Source organism: Bubalus kerabau, chromosome 1, assembly GCF_029407905.1.
Source record: "Bubalus kerabau isolate K-KA32 ecotype Philippines breed swamp buffalo chromosome 1, PCC_UOA_SB_1v2, whole genome shotgun sequence".
Classification (NCBI taxonomy): domain Eukaryota; kingdom Metazoa; phylum Chordata; class Mammalia; order Artiodactyla; family Bovidae; genus Bubalus; species Bubalus kerabau.
The window spans coordinates 176,737,577-176,760,900 of NC_073624.1; the positions used below are offsets into that span (position 1 = coordinate 176,737,577).

Sequence of the window (23,324 nt, forward strand, 5' to 3'; positions counted from 1 at the left end):
ACTCACTCTCCAGCACACATGGAATATTTACAAGAAATTAACCATGTATTTGGCCCCAAACCACTTAATGAATCCCAAAGCCATCTATTGTCTGTGTGTTTCACTGAATTGCACTAAAATTAAATCACACACAAAAAAATCTTTAAAATGCACATGTTTGGAAACAGAGTCAACAAAACCACTTTTGGAATCATTAAAGGATTCCCTAGAGGTCTGGGGGTGAAAAATCAAGAATCTAGTTTGGACATAACAAGTCTGAGACCGCTATCAGACTTCCAAATAAAGATGATCATTGAAAGAAGGGCTATTTTTCCTATTGACCAGGCTTTTATTGGATGAATCAACATCCCTCTTCTCTCTGTCCCAAAGAATGGTGGAAATGTTAGACATTCTACTATTATACTCTGTTAGTTACACATAAGTTTTTGTTTCATGAGGAAATAATTTAGATTTACTAACTTTCTGGGTGTTCTTAGGGTTTGTTTTTATTTGGTTTCCTTTTTCTCATTTTTTTGTATTTGATATTGTTTCATTAAAATATTTGTGTTTAGTAATATATGAACGTGATTAAAAAGAAATTGGAGTAGATGAATAGATAGACAACCTATGGTACATCCAGACAATGGAATATTATTCAGCACTAAAAAGAAATGAGCTATCAAGCCATGAAAACACATAGAGGAAATTTAAATGCATATTACTAAATGCTATAAGCTAACCTGAAAAGGTTACATATCATGTGATTTCAACTATTTGACATTCTGGAAAAGGCAAAACTATGGAGACGGTAAAAAGATTGCTGGTTACCAGGAGTTGGGGGGAGGTATAGATGAAATCCCCCGACCACTGGGAGGGTTCGAAGGCAGTGAAATATTCTGTGTGGTACTATAATAATGGATACATGCCATTATCTGTGCCAAAATCCATAGAATGGACAACACCAAAAGTGAACTCTAATGCAAACTATGGACTTTGGGAAGTTTGATAATGTTGTGTCAATGTAAGTTAGTCATTTGTTACAAATGCACCACTCTGATGCATGATGCTGAAGGCGCTGAACATGGAAGACGGTGGGCAGGAGGGGGGCGTGGTACATGAGTGGGGGTGCTGACAGGGAGTCTGAAAACCACTTCCCAGTTATTTAATTTTTAGAGAGAGTACCTGGGGATTCTAGAGTTTTAGCATGCATGTCTTTGTTTTATTTCTTCCGTGTTCATTGGAGATCTGGAGTAACCACAGATTTGATGTACTCATATATATTGGACTCCTCCCAGACCCCAACATATATTGAAGAGCACTCGCCACCTCTTAAGTCCACCCTTAACCCTGGTCCCTCTTCTGCTCAAACACCTCATGTGGCTTCCTATTGCCCATGTTTGGGTTCTGGGAGAATCAGCCATCAGTATAGGGTCCTGTAGTCAGCCTTGCATATAGCCATGTGTCCTCAGGGTGACCCCATGAACTGTAACCCTCCAGGCTCCTCTGTCCATGGAATTTTACAGTGCAGAATACTGGAGTGGGTTGCCATTTCCTTCTCCAGGGGACACTCCCGACCCAGGGATCCAACCCAGGGATCCATCTGTTGCATCTCCAGCTTTGGCAGGTAGATTCTCTACCACCGTGCGAGTCTGGCAGTCAGCTAAAGAGAGAATATTGGGCACATGGCAACTGGTCCCGCCTCCAATCAACCACGCCCACCCTCTGTATCTTCAAAAGCACCCAGAGCGCCCCCTGTTGGTTCTCGGTGAGACTCAAGCAAACGTGAACGGAACTTGGGTGAGGCCGTGGCAGAGTCCCAGGAATAAAATGCTGTCATCACGTTGGCCTGAGTCTCACCGAGAGCCAGCAAGGGGAGCTCTGGACCCTTTTGACGGTAGAGAGTCCCAGGTAGGGTGGTAGTGGATCATTCAGTCACTGAGGGCCTGCGCTCAGCAGCTCCACCTGAAGCCAAAGTCCATCCTCCGCGCGCAGAATCAGCTCCGGCTTCCTGCATGGCTCCTCCTTGTCTGGCCGAAAAGCGAAGCGCAGCAGGGTGAGAGCGAGGACCACCTTCATCTCAGTCATGGCAAACGTCTGTCCAATGCAATTCCTGTGGAAGGAGTCAGGGCTCTGACTACACGGAACCCTCATCTCGGCCCCACAGCGCCTGAAATCTGACTGGCAGAGATAGAGAAAGCTAACCATGCCTGGGACCCCCCTCGTGGACTTGCATATCCCCTGAGCCTAGCCCAGACCTCAGTCTAGAATGCAGACCGGCAGACAAAGGAACCCCGCTCTCAGCATACTGCAGACTCTGCTTTGTGCCCACTACCATTGCCAGGGGGATGGGCGAGAAGGAGTGCCAGAACTCTGACCATCTTCAGTTTTGCCCCTTCCCTGCCCCCACAGTCACGCCTGGAATCTCAGCCCCAGACCCCCGCCCCCACTACTCCATCCTCACCTCAAATGCCCAATGCCCTCACCTGGGACCTGCTGAGAAGGGAATAAAAGCCAGAGGTGACTTCCCTTTGATGTTTTCTGGGTCGAAGCGGAAGGGGTCATAGACCTGGGGGCAAGACAAGACAGGGTTACTGGGTGGTATCTCCCAGGACGTCCATCCTTGGAGAGGCAGATGTGTGGGAAGGAGGTGATGTCTGATTTCTCAGTCAGAATTCTGTAGTCACCCTCAGGTGCCCCAAAGGGAATGGACAGGGATGATGGAAGTATGGCATGGAGGAGGCATCACCTCAGGGTCTGGCCACACAGATGGGTTGTGGTGGGTCCCGAAAATATCAATGCGGCAGACAACACCTGTGGAACAGGAGGGACCAGTCAGAGCTAGGCCCAACCTACCTGATGGGCCCCTCTTCCTACCAGGAACCTCCTCCCCTAATCATTATGGTCACCTTTGGGGATGACCCGGCCGTCTGGGAGCACAATGTCCTGGGTACAGCAGCGAGAGTTGAACGCGACTGGAGGGTGCAACCACAGACTCTCCTTGATGCACATGGTCAGGAAGGGCAAATGGGCCAGGTCGTCCCTAAGGAAACCCCATGACGATTATCTAGGGTGAAAAAAGAGAGACACCACACCAGCCCTCCTACTGCCCTATAAGATCCTCTCTGCCTAGAACAAAATCACAGACGGATCAAATATCTCCAAACTCATGAAGTCATATACATAAATATATACAGCTTTTCCTTTGATCATCATACCTCAATAAAATGGTTTTTAAAAAGAGAGAAAGAAAAGCAATATCACAGAAGTACTAGAAAAAATTTAGTCAGATATTTTTAGAAGCTTTTCTGAACAAATCAACAAAAAGTGAACCATAGAAATATTTACAAATTTGTATGAATGTGGAACATTCTTTATGGCAAGATTGCAAAATCAAAAGGTAAAGCAAGAAACAGATTCAATGTTTATCTTATTTATTACAGGACTAGAGATACTAGCTAATGCAATTAAACAGGAGAAAAAAGGAGGATAATGCCATTTGAAATGTGGGAGTAAATGCATCATTTTGGCAGACAGTGAAAGAGAATTCTCTGGAAAAGTTTTTATAAGCATTGAAGATAAAATCCAATAGACTTTAGAAAGTAGCATTGACAAATATACACTGCTGCTGCTAAGTCGCTTCAGTCGTGTCTGACTCTGTGCGACCCCATAGATGGCAGCCCACCAGGCTCCCCCGTCCCTGGGATTCTCCAGGCAAGAACACTGGAGTGGGTTGCCATTTCCTTCTCCAATGCATGAAAGTGAAAAGTGAAAGTGAAGTCACTCAGTCATGTCCGACCCTCAGCGACCCCATGGACTGCAGCCTTCCAGGCTCCTCCATCCATGGGATTTGCCAGGCAAGAGTACTGGAGTGGGGTGCCATTGCCTTCTCTGAAATATACACTACCGTGTGTAAAATAGATAGCTAGAGGAAGCTGCTATATAACATGAGGAGCCCAGCCTAGCACTCTGTGATGACCTAGAGTGGTGGGATAAGGATCTGATAGGAGGCAGGCTCAAGAGGGAGGGGGTGTGTGTGTGTGTGTGTGTCTGTAGTTATGACCAGTTCATGTTGTTGTATGGCAGAAACCAACACAACATTGTAAAGCAATTATTCTCCAATTAAAAATAATTAAATACAGTTACCCTCTGAGCCATCAGGGAAGCCAAGGCAAAGAACTAAAGAGCCTCTTGATGAAAGTGAAATAGGAAAGTGAAAATGTTGGCTTAAAACTCAATATTCAGAAAACTAAGTATCCGGTCCTACTACTTCATGGCAAATAGATGAGGTAACCAGTAACAGACTTTATTTTCTTTGGCTCCAAAATCACTGCAGATGGTGACTGCAGCCATGAAATTAAAAGACGCTTACTCCTTGGAAGAAAAACTATGAACAACCTAGACAGCATATTAAAAAGCAGAGAAATTACTTTGCCAACAAAGGTCCACCTAGTCAAAGCTATGTTTTTTCCAGAGTCATGTATGGATGTGAGAGCTGGACCATAAAGGAAGCTGAGCACCAAAGAATTGATGCTTTTGAACTGTGGTGTTGGAGAAGACTCTTGAGAGTCCCTTGGACTGCAGGGAGATCCAACCAGTCCATCCTAAAGAAATCAGTCCTGAATATTCATTGGAAGGACTGATGCTAAAGCTGAAACTCCAATACTTTGGCCACCTGATGCGAAGAACTGACTTTTTGAAAAGACCCTGATGCTGGGAAAGATTGAAGGCAGGAGGAGAAGGGGATGACAGAGGATGAGATGTTTGGATGGCATCAGTGACTCGATGTTCATGAGTTTCAGTAAACTCCAGGAGTTGGTGATGGACAGGGAAGCCTGGCGTGCTGCAGTCCATGGGGTCACAAAGAGTCGGATATGACTGAGTGACTGAACTGAACTGAACTGAACTGAAATACAGTTAACTAGCTCAAAATTGGAAAACTACAAAACACCAAATCTATGGACCAATAGCACTCCTCTCCCTTTCTTACAGTTTGTCTAGTGATTATGTATGCTTCCAGAGGTATTTTTTGCATTAAAAAATTATGTACTAGCATACTGAATACCATAGACACTGCTCTTTATCTATTTCGTGAAATAGTATATCAATCTTTTCTTGTATGTCTCTTAGGATTTGTCTCAAAAATAGAGTCTTCCCTACTCTGGAGCTATAACCTCCCAAGGTTTCTTCTAGATCCTTTAAGACACCATCATTTTTTAAATCTTTGATTCATGTGGATGTTACTTTCTTACAAGACATGAGAAGCAGGATGAATTAACTTTTTTACATGTAGCTTCCCAGTTGTTCCAGAGATTTTAGGAAACAATCTTTTTTTTTCTTATGGATATGAGACTCAATATTTAGCATTTCCTATGTTCACTGGGCAAGAAATTTATATTCATAAATTATCAGTTTTTCTATTAGAAGTAACACTTAGAAAAATAATACAAGAAAAAAATGATGGTGATGATATAAAATACCTGAATTAAACTTACCAAGAAATGTGAATGCATATTTTCCAATTAAACTTCTAATATTTCTCAATCCAGATAGAATATATGGTTTACCATAGCAACAAGAGTATTTAAGGTTAAGTTAACAACATGTGAATACAATCTCTTTGCTAAAATTTTAGACTCGATTACAAGCCTAAAGATTCCGTGAATATCCAAAAATAGATATCCACTTCACACTCTGGGATACTGTGTATTAATATTATGAGGTAATCTGCTTTCCACAGGTCAATTACATATTCAAGTCAAATTCCTCCCTCCCTCCTTCCTTTCTCTCTCTCACTTTCCCTCTTTCTCATCCCTTCCCCCAAGTTCTTCATTTTCTCCCAGCTGTCTTCTTGACCTAAATGTACCTCAAATGCACCCAAAAATCTACTGCCTATATCTCAGAGTCTCTGCTGAGGCACTTCTTTCCACCCTCAACTTGGCCCTTCTTGTTCCAAATCCCAGCCCTGCCCATGTACACTGGGAGTGTCCTGACATGGGACTATTTCTACAGCAGGTTGCTGCTGCTAAGTCGCTTCAGTCATGTCCGACTCTGTGCAACCCCATAGACGGCAGCCCACCAGGCTCCCCTGTCCCTGGGATTCTCCAGGCAAGAACACTGGAGTGGGTTGCCATTTCCTTCTCCACTACAGCAGGTTAGGAGCTCCTAAAAAGCAAAGACTGGATCTGGTCCTTCCTGAGTCTCCAGCATACGGAATTGGGCTGGGAAGAATTGGAGATGGCATAGAACTGGGGACAGAGAGGCAGTATGGCAGTGTTTCCTAAGTAGGGATTAGATGGATGAAGCTGCAGATGTTCCAAGAAAGGAGTTGGGTGACTTTAATACGCAGGTGATCCTAGTGAACCCTAGACTCAACAATATGAGGAATTAAGGGGCAGGAGATTAGCAAATACTGAGGACATGAAGATGTTTGAAAACATGTAATTTCAGAGAAAACAGTCAGGGAGTGGAGGCGAAGTTCACTTACTGAATATGTGCTAAGTGGCATCATCTGTCCTCACATATTGTTGTTAATTATCTCAGAAATCCAGGTTTCTCTGCCAAAAGCCAGCAAATTTTGCCCTCCTATCCATGCTGAGTGGGCTTCCCAGGTGGCACTAGTGGTAAAGAACCTGCCTGCCAGTGCAGGAGACATAAGAGATGCAGATTCATTCCCTGGGTTGGGAAGATCCCCTGAAGGAGGGCATGGCAATCCACTCCAGTATTCTTGCCTGGAGAAGCCTATGGACAGAGGAGCCTGGCGGGGCTATAGTCCATATGGTTGCACAGAGTTGGACACAACTGAAGCAACTTAGCGCACACGCATGTGCACGCGCACGTGAGCGCGCGCACGCACACACACACACACACACATGCTGGGTATGAGATCCTGCCTCTGGGCTCTGTTCCTATTTCCACTAAGTGACAGAATGCAAAAAAAAATTTCTCTCTTCCCCAGCCAGGGAGCAGAGGCAATGAAAAAGGCTCAGAAAAAGGCCATGAAGACTTGCACTCACCATTCAATCTCTTTAGACTCACGGTCCCTCAGGAGCTCTTGCACCTCCTGCCGGCAGCGCTCCTGGTATTCTGGGTGCTTTGCAAGGTTGTACAGAATCCAGGAGAGGCCACTGGCTGTAGTATCATGGCCTGGGGGCATCCAGAAAGACTTGTGTCTCTGGACTACTTCAGCACCACAGGGTGGACAACACCCCCATAGTAAAGCCCATGAGGAGGATGGAGAGGGATGGGGTGGTCCAGGGTCCACTGGGCTAGTTCCTGGGCTTAGAGACACCCTATCCCTGCGTTTTCTCACACTGGGGCCTCACCCTCAAACATAAAGGTGTCAGCTTCAGCCCGGATGTCTTCGTCTGACAATCCCTTCCCATCTTCATCCTGGAGAGAAAGCAAGATCCCTAGAATTGCTCTAGCTCAGAGGGTTTCTGAGGCTAAACTGAGACAATCTCTGAAGCCCCGTTATCCATCCAGAGACCCAAGCCCACCCTGAAATTTTAAACCGCCTGTGCACTCTGTCACCAGAGACCCCACCCCAGAGACCTCCTCCTTGACCTCTTTGTCTCCTATGTTGTCCATGGTGAAAAAATAATCAGTCACCCATAAATATTTTTATATTTCAAAATAATGAGGGATTTCTGAAAGGAAAAAAAAAAAGTTCCTGGCAACCTGGGTTAGAACCTGGGTTTTAAAAATATAAAAACTTTAGACTTTGCCTTCTTAACAAAAAGAGTTCGTTTAAGCTCCAGAATAATCTCTCTCCCTGTGTCTCTCTCTCTCCCTCTCTCCATAGGGAGAAGGGAAAATATATCAGCTGACTTGTGTAAGTTCCAAATTTAAAAATCTGGAGGTATGTGATGCAAGTATGATGGCATGTACAGGTAATAGCATACTTGAGCCATCAAAGGAATTTAGGAATGGGGTAGCAGAGCTACAGTTCTACTCTGGTTACTGTTTTTGCCATGAATAATAAATGGGCTGCTCTGATCCAGGATTCTGTATGTATACTGTACATACACATACATATGTACACAGTCTATCTCTGTGGTAGACTGACTTATTAGTTTCCCATTTGAGTGAAATCTCAGGCCCTTCACAGTTTCAGACTTAGTAGTCCCCCACTGGCAATATTCCACATGGTCATCTTTAAAACTTATCCCTGACCCATCTCTCCCTTCCACAAGCACCTTCCATGGCTCCCCAGGACCCTCTACATCCCATTCAAATTCTTTGATCAGATCAAAGTCCATTCTACCTCTTGAACTCAGATCCCAGAGGAACCTACCTTGGTCAGCAGAAGCACATCAATGAAGTCCAAAGTCTTGGTCTTCGCCTTGGCCTTGGCCTTAAGGAAGTCATCAATATTCTCATTGGGGAGAGTGCAGCGCCGCTCCTGGATGATGGAATCTGTAAAGTCGTGCACCAGGCGGCAGGCCCTGCAGAAGCGCCGCCCATCCGGGGTGAGGAAGTACAGGAAGTCGGTGTGCAGGAAGATCTGCTTGTTCTGCTTTGCCACAAGCTCACAGAGCTCCAAGATGGTGGTGATATATTCACTGGGCTTCCTACAGGATGAAAGCATGAAGGGAGGCAACAACTTAAAACACCTGAAGCCCAGAAGCCAGCGGCTACCTCCCTTCAGGAACTGAGGCTCCAAGAGCAAATGGCTCACAGATACAGTGTGGGGATGAGCCAGAAGATGTGACTCTTCAGACTCTTCTCAACCCACATCCCATCTCCATAAGCTGACTCCATGCCCCAGGCACTTGGAGCACAGCTTAGATATCATGTTTCTCTCCTGTCTCTCTCACCGCCCCCGTCTCCTTTCCAGAGCCGTCCACCCAGCTCATACCTTATCCTCTCCCAGCTGGTCAGTGGCCCAGCCCCTTCCCTAGTCTTTTTACATCCAATGTCTATATGACAGTTGGATTCTTTTAGTCAGATTCGCTTTGCCTGGCTTCAGAATGTCCTTAAGATATTACCTGCCCACTCCTTCAACCTTATTTCCAGTGTCTCTCCTCACTATTGCACATACTTTTCTCATTCTAGCCTTCTGTTCTTTATCAAACAGGTCTACCTACCTGAAAGGATAGCTCCTTCTCTTTCCTTGTTCCTGTCCCAGGTTGTCCTGCCCTGGGCCACCTCCTTCAGGAAGGCCCTCCTGATTGCTCTGGCCAGTCCTCCCTCCTCCGTCTACTACCCTGGGTCTACGACTCATGTTCCCAGGCTCTTGGCCGAGACTCACTCCTGGCAATTGCTGTCAAAACTGAAGACACATTTCTGCAGACTGTCCAGGGTCAGGAGGCTGACATGTTCAAACATGTCCAGACGGGTGTGGCCCTGGGTGACCAGGCGCTCCCACTTGGTCTGGACAGAGAAGGAGACAGAGTTAGGGCCCATTCCCAACCACCTGGGTGGGCTCCCCCAGACCCTGCCTCTTGGCCCCAGGAAATCATCTCCAGAGAGTATGAGGCTTGAGTGGGAGTGGAAGCTGTTACTATATTGCTAGGACATGAAGTTCTCATGACTGGGAGTCAGGTGATCTGGTTTTAAATCTTGGCTCACCCTCCTGCTCTCTCTGTACCCTTGGTCAACTTACTGCATAAAGTTAAGTGCTAAGCAAATTTTAGCTTTCATCACCTTCACTGATGGAAACTGATGAATAAACTGTTCCTATGTGTAGAGAGGTAGTTCTCCATGGGCCCTGAATGCTCTTGCATAATCTTGCTGGGTATGCCAAAAAATTGTCAGTCCATGATGTTCTTTACCTGGACTATTTCTCAGAGTTGTGTTTGCAGCAAACAACCTTTAAGAGTGAGGTAAAGTCTCCTCCTGGGAAAATATCAGGCTTGCTTCTAGTTCTAAAAGTCACAGACACCCTAAATCTAGAATTCTTCCACCCTATAATAAAACATACTACTTGAGTAGGTACCAGTCAAAGTCCAAATTTGTCATCCACATGGGATTTGTTGACTTGGAGGAAGAATGCAAACCAGCAAGAAGAAGGTGCCATTTGCTATGCCAAGAGTAAAAAACTATCCTTTGTCAGTGACCCAGGACTCTCATGTCTTCTGACAGAATCCACAAAACAGTAACAAGCTCCCTTGTCAGCTTGCAAGTATGGAAAAGACACAACCACGTCACAAATTCCTGACCTTCCCTATGTATATATATCCAAACCCTTTGCAATGTGCTTTTTCAGTAACTTCTATTAGTAGGTGGAGCCTACTTTGATTCTGAGCTGGCCTTCAATCTACTTTCGCCAAAGTGTGCTATACTTAGTTGGTCAGTCCTGTCCAGCTCTTAGAGAACTCATGGATCACAGCCCTCTAGGCTCCTCTGTCCATGGGATTCTCCCAGCAAGAATACTGGAATGGGTTTCCATGCCCTCCTCCAGGGGATGTTCCCAACCCAGGGATCAAACCCATGTCTCCTACATTGCTGGCAAATTCTTTACCACTGAACCACCAGGGTAAGTCCTGCTTTTCCCAATAAACTCTGGTGAAAATGATGAGTAGATTGTCCTAAACCAAGCTCCCAAGCAGCATTGCACCTTCCTGTCAGGCTGTTGGAACCCTGCTTCTGCCATGTGAACAAACCTGAGATGCATTCTAAAGAGAGAGAATCACATAAAAGGAAGTCCTTTGCCCAGAGTAAGGCCATCTGAGATCAGCCTGCAACCAGCCAAGCCCAAAATATGTAAGAAGAATGACCCTAGATCAGCAAAACTTCCTAGCTGATCACAGATACACCAGTGGCCCAGTCTACATCCAGAGGAATGAGCCAACTGACTCACAGACTTCTCAGTACCAAGCACTTACTGTTTTTAAGTGACTTGTTACTCTAGAATAACTACTACAAAATATCCATCATTTTTACCAAACATGTCTCAAGCTTCCAAGGCCTCTTTGAGGAAAATGTAGAAACTAACACCTTCTGAGCATCTCTTAAGTGCCAGAGACATGATTCCATTAGGTCATCTTGGCCACCCTACAAAGCAGGGATCACATAATCCTTATTTTTCAACTGTGGAAACCACGGTTCAGAAAGGAAGAGCCCATGGCCTTAAAGCCACCCACAAGAGCCAGGTTCCAGACAAGGTGTCTATGAGTCCCCGTTATCCCCAAGACTCCAGATGGGACCCTGGGTTCAAGAGACTCACGTGCATGATGTCTGTGCTCTTGGTGAAAATCTTCATATAGGGCTTCAGGATGCTGAAGTGGAAGGCAGGTGTCAGCATGCAGCGGTGCCCACTCCACTTGTCACCAGCACTCAGCAGGAGCCCATCCCCTAGCAGAGACAGCCACGGGGAGTGGGCAAAGGGCAGAACTTTCCCCTGGGTCCCCAGGGTTGTCCCCAATCCCCTTCACACAGTTACTCACCCAGCCAGGGCTTCAGAAAGTTGTAGAAATTCATGTTCTTGGGTGCGACAGCAGCTGACATGAAGAAGGACCATCAGGGGCCAGGGAGATGGGGAAAGGAGGAAATTTTGTGTGGAATAGAGTATCCCAGCCAGGAATCTGCATTCCCGCTCTGAGCCCTACATAGCAGGAATGGGGCCAAGAGAACTGGAAGCCAGAAGCCAGGTGGAGAGGTGACGGGAGTGGGGGAACCAGACCAGGCTGCAGGACAGAGGAGAGCAAAGGCAGAGCCCATAGACACAACTCTTAGGTGCTCAGAAACACTCCAACAAGATACAACATGCCTCAACATTCCCTGACATGGCTCTTACATGGTCCAACATGTTATGAAGACACAGGCATAGCCCAGCACTCTACAAAACATCTTTATGGGGACCTAGAACACCACATCTGCCCCTGCACTCTGACCTCTCCTGAGATATGTGACATGGGCCCATGTGTTAACATGTCCTGACATGGCCTCAACATGCATGGCACAGCCTGATATGACACAACATGCTCTGGCATGGACCTGAAGACAATATAACTTGGCCTGAATTTGCCCCACATGAGTCCCACACAGGGCTTACATACACTGATGTCACAGACCTAAACCAGGTGTGTCCCCGGCTGGGCCCCAGACATGACTCAGACATACTCTAAGACGAGCATCAAACAAGATCACATAAGGTCACTAGAATGTCTGAAAGTGACCCTGAGTCTCAGACCTTAAACAAACCTGAAATATGACCCAGACGTGACAAGCAGGAGAACCAGAAAATCACTAACAGCATCTCAGGCAAGAAAAAGACAGACCCCCAAATGTTTCAGATGTCCTTGGCCACAGCTGAAGCAACCCCAGACCATGTCTATTTGAGCCCAGGTTTAATCATATACCAGGTGTCACCAGGTAAAACATGTACCAGCTGTAGTCAGAAACCAGGTAGAAACATAAAGCTGACCAGACATAGCCTACAGCAGACAGCACACAGATATGCCCTAGGTGTGAGTAGACATGACCAGAAGTAGGCAGGTGAGAGTCCAGGTAAGAAAGAGGCAGAGGCATCTCTACCACAGCCCCCATGTCTGCACCCAACACGGAGGATGTGGCAGCAGGCAAGCCATGGCCAAGAGCATGTCTACCTGGAGCAGTGGGGTGGAAGATGCAGATGACCACATGCCAGCCCCCCACGCCCCACGAGCAGCACACTTCCCCATAGGTGCTGGCCAGGCCCTGTGTGTACAGGAGACCTTCCTCCCAGCTCTGAATCTGGAGAGCAACAGAAAGGACCCAATTCACACTCTTCTAGGCTGCAAGAGGCCAGGATTTGCAGGGCAGAGATCCACACCTGAGCCCATGAGTCACCTCTGGCAGCTCCTCATCTGTCCTGAGCTTTCTCCTGGGCTCCCTCCCCACATTGGTCATATACAACCTTTGTGGTCCCTCTGGTACAGGGATAGAGAGGTTCTTTCCCTGTTTGGATTCCAAACACCATGTTCACCTGACTTCTCTTTCATCCTGGTATTGCAGATAAGGAAACTGAGGCTCTCAATGATGGAGTCCCTTGCCCACACTCTCCCAGACAGTAAACCTGAGACACCAGCCCAAGACTCTTTAATCCATGGCCTGAATTCTTAATTATCCAACTGCTCCGAGCCCCAAAACAATAGCTCAGTGGACCTTATGGTGCCAAGACTGGATGCTCAGAATCTTAGGTTTGCAGGAATTAGTCTTATGACCCAAATCAGACAAATTAAAAGGAATCCTCAACTTTTCCTAGAACTGTTGTAAATGAACTCCCTTTCCCATGGAGTTTGAGTGTCTGAGATTCAGTTTTACCAAGATGAGAGTAAAACCATCACAGATGAACACTAAATGATGAAAACAGATTTCTGATAACATTGTTTAAGACCTGGATCCAGCTGGGCCTGAAGGCAGCCCTCCTTGGAGTTTACAGTCAGTTGATTTCCTTCCTTTGCTTAGACCATACAGGGTGGCATTTCCACCACTAACAGCTGAAAGAGACTTCAGCAACCAGAGAGAGCCAGGACCCTTCCCCGAGTCACTCAGCATTCTGGTGTCTGAACCCAGGTCTCCATCAGAAGCTGCCCATTCCCCTGGTCTGTCTTGGATGGGAGGGGCAGAGGGCAAGGGAAGGGAGACAGAGTGGGGTGGAGTCTCCTCAGGGAGATTCCTGGGGACTGGAGAAGGAGAGCACTGAACTAGAGTGGCTGAGCCACAGGATAGGATAAATGAAATGGGCCCACCAGAGAGGTGGATGTCACAGGAAGAGCAGCCCCCAATCCTGCACCAGCCAGAAGCCTTCATTGCTCTGGGTCTGCAGATGAGTGAGACTGAGGGCTGGCCTGGCAGGGGGCCTGGGATACTATGGATGCCCACTGCGTCACTCTGCCCTCTGGTTTGAAATATTTTCTTCTCATTGTTCGAGACCTAGTTCCAGCACCTCTTCTTCCAGGAAGCCTTCCAGCACACCCCAGCAGAGAATTTTGTTTCTTCTCTGGATTGCCACAGCCCATCTCCTGCTGGCCAGTTCCTGACCAACCATACCAGGTCAAGGATCTCTCTGTCCAGATATGAGACCTTGAGATTGGGGATGAACTTCAGCAGGGTACAAGGTTGGGGTCCAAATGGCCATGGGAAGAAACAGGAGTCAGTGAGATGGAGTTTGATAAATGCATGAAGCAAAGAGGAAGTGGCTGAGAGAGAAGAAAGGAAGGGGGACCAGGGTCCTGTAGGGGCCACATAGAGTTGGCAAGGAGGGGCTAGAATCCCTCAAATGTGTCATGACACCCACCACCACAAGCTCTGCATGGGTACCTGAGGCATTGGTGATGCTCCGGAGCATGTCAGGGTGGCAGAAAATGATCACGGGAGTGATGGGGCCAAACCAGATCATATATCCATGGGAGTAGTCAGCTGCCAGCTGGGTTAATTTTCTCAAGCCCTGCTCTGTCGGGGGGACCTGAAAGCATGCAAGGACATCACTCCCAAGAAGAAACCACTGCAGTGGACAGTGTGTCAGATACCACACAGATGGAGGGAGTCTCTGCTTCCTCCTGCTCCTTCCCTCATGTGGAGGAGTGGCCCTGAAGCACCTCCAAGTCCCAAGGAGATACCCCAGAGCACAGGGAGAAGACAGGCTCTTTGCCCACAGGTGTGGTGACTTTATCTTGAGAAGCCAAACTTTTTCTTGTTCTGGGAATGGTCTCAGCCCCAGGGGTGGCCACAGAAAGAGATCCCCACTGGAGAGGTTTGTAGGTAGCAGGGCGGCCTCAGTGCTTGTCCCTGGGTTTTGATCCCACATCCTCTCCTATTCTGGCTGGTCCATGCAGCCTGCAGTCCCTTGTAATAAATCACTTGCACACCTGGGGCCTTCCATCCCTGGCCAATCCCAAAGGACAGATGTGAATTCTGCCCCTCACTCATGACAGCAGCTCTGACCCATGAAACCCCCTCCCCCAACTGGCTCCATGCAGAGTACGTCCTGCCTATTTCTCTGAGACCTATGGACAGGACTTTCAATTATGCCATCTATAAATGAAGAAGCTGACACCTTGTGCACCCAAAGGAAAAGAAGGATGGGTTGCCTCCTGGTAAAGTATCCTCTCCCTCAGGATACCTCATTCAAACCTGACAAATACCCCCAGGGGCTCTTGGCAGGTGAACATGTCACGTTCACCTTTGTGACTTGATCCTGAGAGGGTAACAGGCAGGAAGGCCAGGGGTCTCCAAATGGAGGAAATAGGCTTAAGCGTCAGACATTTTTTATCTCTCTTAAGCGGCAGGAGGTAACAAAGTAGTGAGAGAGAGAGAGAGAGAGAGAGAGAGATACACACACACACATATTTTTTTCCCTTCTCTATACAAATTTTAAAATGTTTCTCTTAAAATATTGTGTTGCCATAACGACACCTGGTTCCAGGGGAAGTTAACTATTCTCAAACCTTGAGTTAACCAATGCATTTTTCTTATGGAAATGTTTGTCTTAAGCTATGTTAATGTGCTATGCATTTACCCCAGACTCTGTCTTCAAGTGGGTTCCACCTAATGGCTCAGAACTGACTTGACAAACAAGTATTTTTACTCAGACATTGTTCCCCTAATCTATGTAAACGAAACTATTCGTATGGTAATCTGCCCTTCTACAAGATTCAGGTCAATCATTTTATGGCCCAGGATGAATTGTCTGGTGCCAAGATTATCCCAAACTATGTCTTATGGATGAGGGGCCTGGTGCCATTCTGAGTTTTAAGACATTCCTTTCTTTCATTGGAGAAGGAAATGGCAACCCACTCCAGTACTTCTTGCCTTGAAAATCCCATGGACGGAGGAGCTTGATGCAGGCCATCCATGGGGTCGCAAAGAGTCGGGCACGACTGAGCGACTTCACTTCACTTTTTCTTTCATTAACAAGCTGCTAGTGACTATATAACATCCCACTGAAAACTAGCGGGGGGGCGGGGGAGGGGATGTGGGGGAGGGGGGTGGGGTGAGGGGGTGGGGTGGGGTGGGGTGGGGTGGGTACTCTTTCTGCCCCCTTCCAATGCATATGTCAGAAACTTTCTCTATCTCCTTTATACTTTAATAAAACTTTATTACACAAAAGCTCTGAGCCATCAAGCCTCGTCTCTGGCCCCGGATTGAATTCTTCTCCTCCGGAGGCCAAGAATCCAGGCGTTTTTTCGTAGTTCAGCAATAACCTTTCACTCTCTTCTCCTCAAGTACCAAATTGAGGGTTCAAAGCACTTGGTGAGATTGGTCCAGAGAGGGAGAGTGACTCAGCTGGGGTCACACAGCAAGAGGGACCACAGGAAGGAAAAATGACCAAGACCATACTCCATGACCAAGCCCTTAGAGGGGAGGGCAGAAATGCAGTAACTTTGCAACATTCCTGCTGCCTCCAATACTCACTGTGCCTTGTGTGCTAAGTCACTTCAGTCGTGTTCGACTTGGCCACCCCATGGACTGCAGCCCGTTAGGCTCCTCTGTCCATGGGATTCTCCGGGCAAGAATACTGAAGTCGGTTGCTGTGCCCTCCACTAGGGCACCTTCCCAACCCAGGGATCAAACCCACCTCTCTTCCATCTAACCTGCATTGGCAGGCAGGGTTCTTGACAACCAGCGCCACCTGGGAAGACTCGCTGAGATGCTTTCAAGACCCAGAATCTTAGGAAATCTTCACATGAAGATTTGTAATTCCCCTGCCTTCTGAACTTTGCCACAATAAACAGTAAAATTTCAGTAAATCCTCCACCAAGTGGTAGCTCTTGTCCAAGACAAGAAAGAAAAGATGGACACCTCTCTTAGCTAAGCTGTTAGATGGGAGGAGCTGGATACCCATCCCTTTGACCCTGACAGAGGGAAGGGATGGCATGCTCATCACTTAGGTCATCACACCTTTATTTTGCATCCTAATATTAGCCAGCCAAGGACTGTAGTCTGCTTCCCAGAACCATCGTCAAGCTGGGAGTTGCTTATTAAGCAATTCGACAGTTGAGCTGTTTGATTAATCAGGAGCAAGGCCAAGTCAGAGTCAAGATCTGAGGCATAAGGTGGGCAGGCATGGAGGAGAGAGAGGTCTAAGAAGGCTTCTTGGAATGGGTGGTCATTGGCCAACTTTATCCAGGTTGGGCTATGAGCATCTTGGTAGAGGGAGGGGAATTAGATAAGAGGAGGGATCCTGGAAAGAGGAGGTGTGGTGATGGGCAGTGATAGATAATTCCTGTGGGGAAGCTGTAGCCCAAAGTGAAAAGTCACAAGGACAAGGACCACATGCAGAGCAGACCCAGGACAGCACTCTTGAGAGGACCTCAAGGCCACCATGGAGACTGGAGAGGCCAGGGGACCAGGTTCTGTGCAGCCCGGCCTCAGAGGTGCACTAATGTGTGCAAGGCAGGCAGGAAATGGACCCCAAAGCAGGCTAGGGCCGGAAAGACAGCACATAGGGAAGGTCTCGGCAGCAGAGCAGAGGAATGACGGAGGGAGGGAAGAGGGGCCTCCCAGGCCTCCCTGGCTTCTCTGCTGTCCTAGACCCCAGCCCAAACCCTGAGCCCCATTCCTGATCTCCCAGGATCTCCCAGGAATCTCACCAGGTACGGGTGAGCGAAGAACCAATTCAGTTTTGGGGGCTGCGGAAAACACTGGAGGCAGCGACAGTTGTTGTAGAAGGTGTAGGTCCAGGCCAGGATGTGGGCCAGGAGCCAGGAGGCCCCGACCACCAGCAGCAGCAGCCACGGGGAGGCTGCCACCAGCCCGAGCCCCAGCCAGGACATGCTCAGCTCCAGCAACCTGTGGTCGAATGGGGTGCAGGGTGAATCCTGAGGATGAAGGAAGAGGCAGTGATGGTGAGCTGTGAGGCAGAGATGGAAAGAGGGAGAGGAGCAAGGGAGTGAGAGGCAGGGTGAGTGCTGGGGATGGGCAAGAAGGGCACACAGCCTGGCAGCAGTTCAACTCCCACCTCCACGCAGCCCAGGGCCTGTGTTGAAACATGTCTTCCAGGAACAGGAGCAGAGAAACCAGTCTGAGTGGAAATTACCTTTATCTGAGTCTGGGAAGTGGTGATGGACAGGGAGGCTTGGCGTCCTACAGTCCATGGGGTCACAAAGAGTTGGACACGACTGAGCGGCTGAACTGGACTGAGTCCAGGGATAAAGCAGCCAATCAGAAGAGGGCACCTGGAGGCGTGAGGGGCCAGGCTGGGGTGGGCTGAGAGAGAACGGGGTCCACACAAGGGGGTGGGGGGAAGGAACTGGGAGTGGAGGTCTGCCCCGCCCTCGCTCTGACTATGGGCTGTGCGGACCATCCTCAGTGGGATGTTGAATGAGACCTTGAGATGGGGGGCCAAAGAAGATCTCAGAGGAAAATGGGAAGAATCTGGAGTCCTCAAAAGAGATGGAATGAAAGCAAAGTGATGGCTACCAGTGCTTGTGTTAGTGTGTGCCAGTGGTCCGCCTAGAGCAAGCCTACTCGGTGCAGACAAGGCTATATTTGAAGAGTGCCTTCTATGTGCTGGTACCTGAAGAAGCAGCCTACAGTGTGTCAGAAACTCTGCATAAAGTGTGCCTGCTACGTTCCAGGTGGGCAATAGAAAGTGCATTGACTGCATGCCAAGGACTCTGCATAAATCCTGCCTACTGTATGCCAGGGGTTGTACATAAAGCACACCTACTATGTGCTGGGAACTCTCCACAAGTCATGCCTATGACATGCCAGGGTCTCTACATAAGGAACACCTACTATGTGTGTGGTACTCTGCGCAAAGGACACATACCGTGTGTTGGGCACTCTATGTAAAGCACTGCTTCTGTATGCGGAGTGCTGTATGTATATATGCCTAGTGTGCATCAGGTGTCCTACATAAAGCACACCTACTGTGAGTCACGTGCTCTACATAAGGTAATCACACTGTGTTCAGGATGTTCTGCCAGCAAGATAATACATCACCTTCCCCTCAGGGCTCTGGGCCAGCACCCTGGGATCAGGCAGAGGGACCCACATGAGGGCAGGAAGGAAGATACCTATTTAAGAGAAGAGCAAACTGAGGTTCAAAGAGAACATGCCTCTAGCCTAAGTTGCCCATCTGAAAGGCACTCGGGTGTATCAAACCACCAAGCCTACGTCTTCTCCCTCTGCCATGCCGTTCCACCCCCCACTCATAAGGGACAATGCCCTATTAATCCATTTCCACAGGTGGAATTTCAGGCAATATGGTGACACCAGTGGAGAGATACCTGGAGGTCCTTTCATCATCAGGTGGATCATCTTACCACATCCAGGATAAACCACCCAAAGGATCTGGTGCTTCCCTCCTGGCCCTTACTTGATCCTGTCCAGAACTGCCTTTTGGGGGTGTTCTAAGGTGTAAGAGAACTTGAGGGATGGGGCTTCTGGCATAATTTCTGAGCAGGAGAGTGGGGGTAGTGTCCTGACACTGGTAGGATGCTGGGGAGACCCCAAACCTCCTTCTCCTCAACACTGGCTGGGAGATTCAGGTGGAGGATCCTAAAGCCCCCAGTATGGTGTTATTTTCTGTTCTGCAACTTTTCATTGCTGTAAGAATGCGAAGTGTTATGACTTTAAAAGTCAAGCTGAGAGGTAGAGTCTTGAGAAAGTGTGATCATGCATATTTCAGGCTATTTGTTGTTGTTGTTGCTTAGTCTCTAAGTCGTGTCTGATTCTTTTGCCACCCCATGGACCATAGCCTGCCAGGCTTCTCTGTCCATGGGATTTCCCAGGCAAGAATAGTGGGATGGGTTGCCATTTCCTTCACCAGGGAATTTTCCCAACCCAGGGATAAAGCCCACATCTCCTGCATTGGCAGGTGGGTTCTTTAGTGCTGAACCACCTGGGAAGCCCATATATTTCAGACTCTAGGCAACATATTTGACAAAGATGCAGAGCCAGCATGAGTAAGCACACCAACCTAGCACAAATGTTAGAGGAACAGATCCAATGTCGAGTCACATTTGTTCTTCCTTGTTACAACAGGAGTTTTTAGCCACCTACTTGCAGCCTCTCTGGGTAGAGAAAGGAGATGACATTTGGCCAGTGGAAGGCCCTGCAGGCAACCAGAGAGGTTAGAGGATTGACATCCATCCTCTCCAATGGCCACTGCTGCTTTCAGCTTCAGCTCATCTCTCTGGGTTTCAGGATCAGCTATGCCCTGGCCTGGGGATGGTGTCAGCTCTCAGCTGCTAGCTCCCAGAGTGCTACACCTGATGGTTCCCCTTGTCCTGTTGTCAACTGAAATAAAAAACACACGACGTAAGAGCAGTGAGTTTCAGTTTGATTCAGAGACCCTACTGAGGACTATAGCCCAGGATACAGTTTCTCACATAGCTCTGAGGAACTGCTCCAAGGAGCTAAAGAGAGAGGTTAGCATATATATGACTTTGGATAAGGGAATATGCAATCCAGTATGCATCATGGGAGAAGGTCATAAGGAACAGATTTCTTAGTTAATAATTTTAGTACTGTTCTAAGTATGGCAAGATACAAAAATTCAGGCTCATGCAAATTTTACCTGAAACTATCTAAAGGCAATTTTTCCTATTTTTCCATGTATGTAGGGCCCCACCCTCTTCCCTGTCCTGAGTTGGCAACTGCAGCAGCTAATGATTTTACCTTGTAGAACCAGATGGTGAGCAACATTTCTTGTTTACACAGCCTGTACATTGTAAACGGCCCCTACGTAAACCCACTCTCATGTAGTTCATCTGAGGTCCCTGGAAGGACCCAACTGTTCCATTCCCCAAAGGGATGGGACATCTCAGAGATCTCAACAAACCAGTTATGTGAGTGTCCCTGTTTGTGTAGGCACACACAAAAAATAAAGTATTATACCCACATCCTGGAACGGGAGGGTGAAGTAGAAGGATCAATATTTCTGTTGTTGTTCAGTCAGTAAGTGGTGTCTGACTCTCTGTCACCCCATGAACTGTGGCACACCAGACTTCCCTTACCTTCACTATCTCCCAGAGCTTGCTCAAATTCAGGTCCACTGAGTCCATGATGCCATCCAACCCTATCACCCTCTGTCATTCCCTTCTCCTGCCCTCAATCTTTCCCAGCATCAGGGTCTTTTCTAATGAGTTGGCTCTGTGCATCAGGTGGCCGAAGTATTGGAGCTTCAGCTTCAGCATCAGTCCTTCCAGTGAATATTCAGCACTGATTACCTTTAGGATTGACTGGTTTGATCTCCTTGGTTCTGTTAAATGTCTACATTTAACCAACTGTTTTCTTTCCTTAGATGAAACCTGCAAAGCACTTTTCACCACAATTACTAATCCATGTAATTACAAAAACTATATTTTTAAAAGGAGAAAGCTTAATGTCAGGCATAGTAACATACTGAGTAAATGCTTAGTGCCATGCCTGGCATGCACCAGGACTTAATATATACAAACTGTGAAAAGCCAGAAAGTAACCCAGTTCAGAAAAAGGACTCCAAGTGCCAAAGTTCAAATCAGGACCAGCTAAGTTAATCTGGGTAGCTCTCTACCTTTCTGTGTCTCAATTTTCTTGCCTGAAAACTGAGGGTATTTTCAAGTTAGTTGTGAAAATCAAACAAATTTAAAAGAGTTAAGTGCTTATAACAACACTCCCAGACTCACAGTCAGCACCAAGCTTGAAAAACTGCCATTGTTTCCTGATTTCACAACAGAATGAGGATTTGGGCACCAGCCGTAAGCCATAGGTCCCCCTTGTACAGACATCAGTTATTTTGCAGACTATGAACATCCCCTGTTCATTCCCTCTGACCTTAGCAGGGTAGAAGCTCCTAGGAGAAGAGCAAGCATTGGGGTTGGGGTCAGAGGGCTCTAGATCAAAGCTAGGTTTGCCATTTTCCAGCTATATGACCTTGGGCAACTGATGTGCCGTCTGAACTTCACATTCCTCCTCATTAAAAAAGGAATAATAACAAGCCCTTGGGGCTTCCCTGTTGATTCAGAAGATAAAGAATCTGTCTGCAATGCAGGATACCCATATTCAATCCTTGGGTCTGGAAGATTCCCTGGAGACGGGAATAGTTATCCATTCCAGTATTCTTGCCTGGAGAATTCCATGGACAGAGAAGCCTGGTGGGCTACAGTCCATGGAGTTTCAAAGAATCAGACATGACTAAGTGACTAACACTTTCACTTTTCAACAGACCCTTGGCAATTGGAAAAGTAAGTCTGTGTGTTTCTTAGTTTGCATCCTTTGAAAGCAGACCTTGATTCAAGGATTGAAATGCAACTACTTTATTTGCTAATGACCCTAGGCAAGGGTTAATGTGATTTGTTTCTTTGAAAAGTGATGCCAGGAAAGGCCAGTAAGGCACTGTAGAAGTAAGGCTGGGAAGGGAAGGCAGAAGGAAAAGTCTGCTTCATCAAGAAGCTCACACTCTGGGCACATGGGGCTCAGTTCCTCTGGGGGACAGCAGAGAACATGCACCCACCAGTTCTTAGACGGGGCTCCTTCCTTCAAAAGCATTATTTTTCCAGATATCCTGCATACACTGCACAGCTGAGGTCTGGGGACAGAGGAAGAGGCCACCCACAGCAGTTGTTGTCAGGAATACAGCCTGATTGGTGCACACATAGTTACACATAGTTCGGTTACTTCAAGACACATACATTCACACCTTTACACACATGTACACCCACACTTGCAACACAATTACATGCACAGTCACATATGCATAAAGACACACAAGACCAGGACTACATACACCCACGTGCCCTTACAGTTGCATACACTTAGGTACACCAAAAAGCTATGTACAACAACACACATGTTCATATGTACACATACACATATGCATCTACCCATGCAGACAATTAAATGCATACACTCATATACACATACCATAACACATGTGTGCACAGAGCCACAATCACACACAGAATCACACAGCCACTCACACACGTTCAATGAATGGAGACCGGATGTCTTAGAATTTGTTATTTCCATGTCCTCCAGCAGAGGGAGCCTCCAACACACTCAGAAGAGGAAAGGATACTTCTCCCAAACCGCACAGCAGCCAGTGGCTGGACCAGGGCTGGGTGTGCACCAACAATAAACTCACAGGTGCAGCACCATCTGCAACTCTATGGCCCCCAGGCCTCTCTCCTCCTCCTCCTCGCATTCATTCATATCACAGCCCTTAGTGAAAAGAGAAAGCTTTTAAGTGGGAAGGGAACATTTGACCCCCCAAGTATAGATAACCCTTTGAAGGGGTTAGCTCCATGGTGGCAGAAAGAAATAATGCATTAACTGGTGGGAAAACTGCATCAAGGAAAGGGATTTTTTCTTTAAAGTTGAGGTAATAGCAACATTATTTGTATTCCAACAGGAATGATCCATTGTCAATATACCTGGAATATCCATGGAATGATTCATGGTCAATGTACCAAAAAAAATTTAGTCTATTTCTT

At 47.3% G+C, this 23,324-nt stretch overlaps 1 protein-coding gene across 1 annotated transcript; it reads right to left on the reverse strand.

The window, feature by feature from the left end:
• Nucleotides 1–1,907: 1,907 nt before the first annotated feature.
• LOC129619404 (prostaglandin E2 omega-hydroxylase CYP4F21-like) lies at nt 1,908–23,043 on the reverse strand. Its single transcript, XM_055534682.1, has 14 exons — nt 22,976–23,043; nt 19,912–19,963; nt 17,496–17,723; nt 12,528–12,654; nt 11,367–11,420; nt 11,147–11,274; nt 9,230–9,351; nt 8,273–8,549; nt 7,302–7,368; nt 6,993–7,122; nt 2,886–3,019; nt 2,726–2,790; nt 2,463–2,545; nt 1,908–2,089 (listed from the first exon to the last, which is right to left on the reverse strand). Exons 1-14 carry the CDS (start codon nt 23,041–23,043, stop codon nt 1,912–1,914), a joined length of 1,713 nt encoding a protein of 570 aa, XP_055390657.1. The 3' UTR covers nt 1,908–1,911.
• Nucleotides 23,044–23,324: the final 281 nt, after the last annotated feature.

Coding starts and splice junctions, on each gene's coding strand:
- LOC129619404 (XM_055534682.1), bottom strand. CDS start 23,043: ATGAATGAATGCGAGGAGGAGGAGGAGAGAGGCCTGGGGGCCATAGAG. Junction 19,964..22,975: donor TTGCAGATGGTGCTGCACCT/GTGAGTTTATTG, acceptor GGTTGCCTGCAG/GGCCTTCCACTGGCCAAATG. Junction 12,655..17,495: donor TCTTCGCTCACCCGTACCTG/GTGAGATTCCTG, acceptor GTTGCTCTCCAG/ATTCAGAGCTGGGAGGAAGG.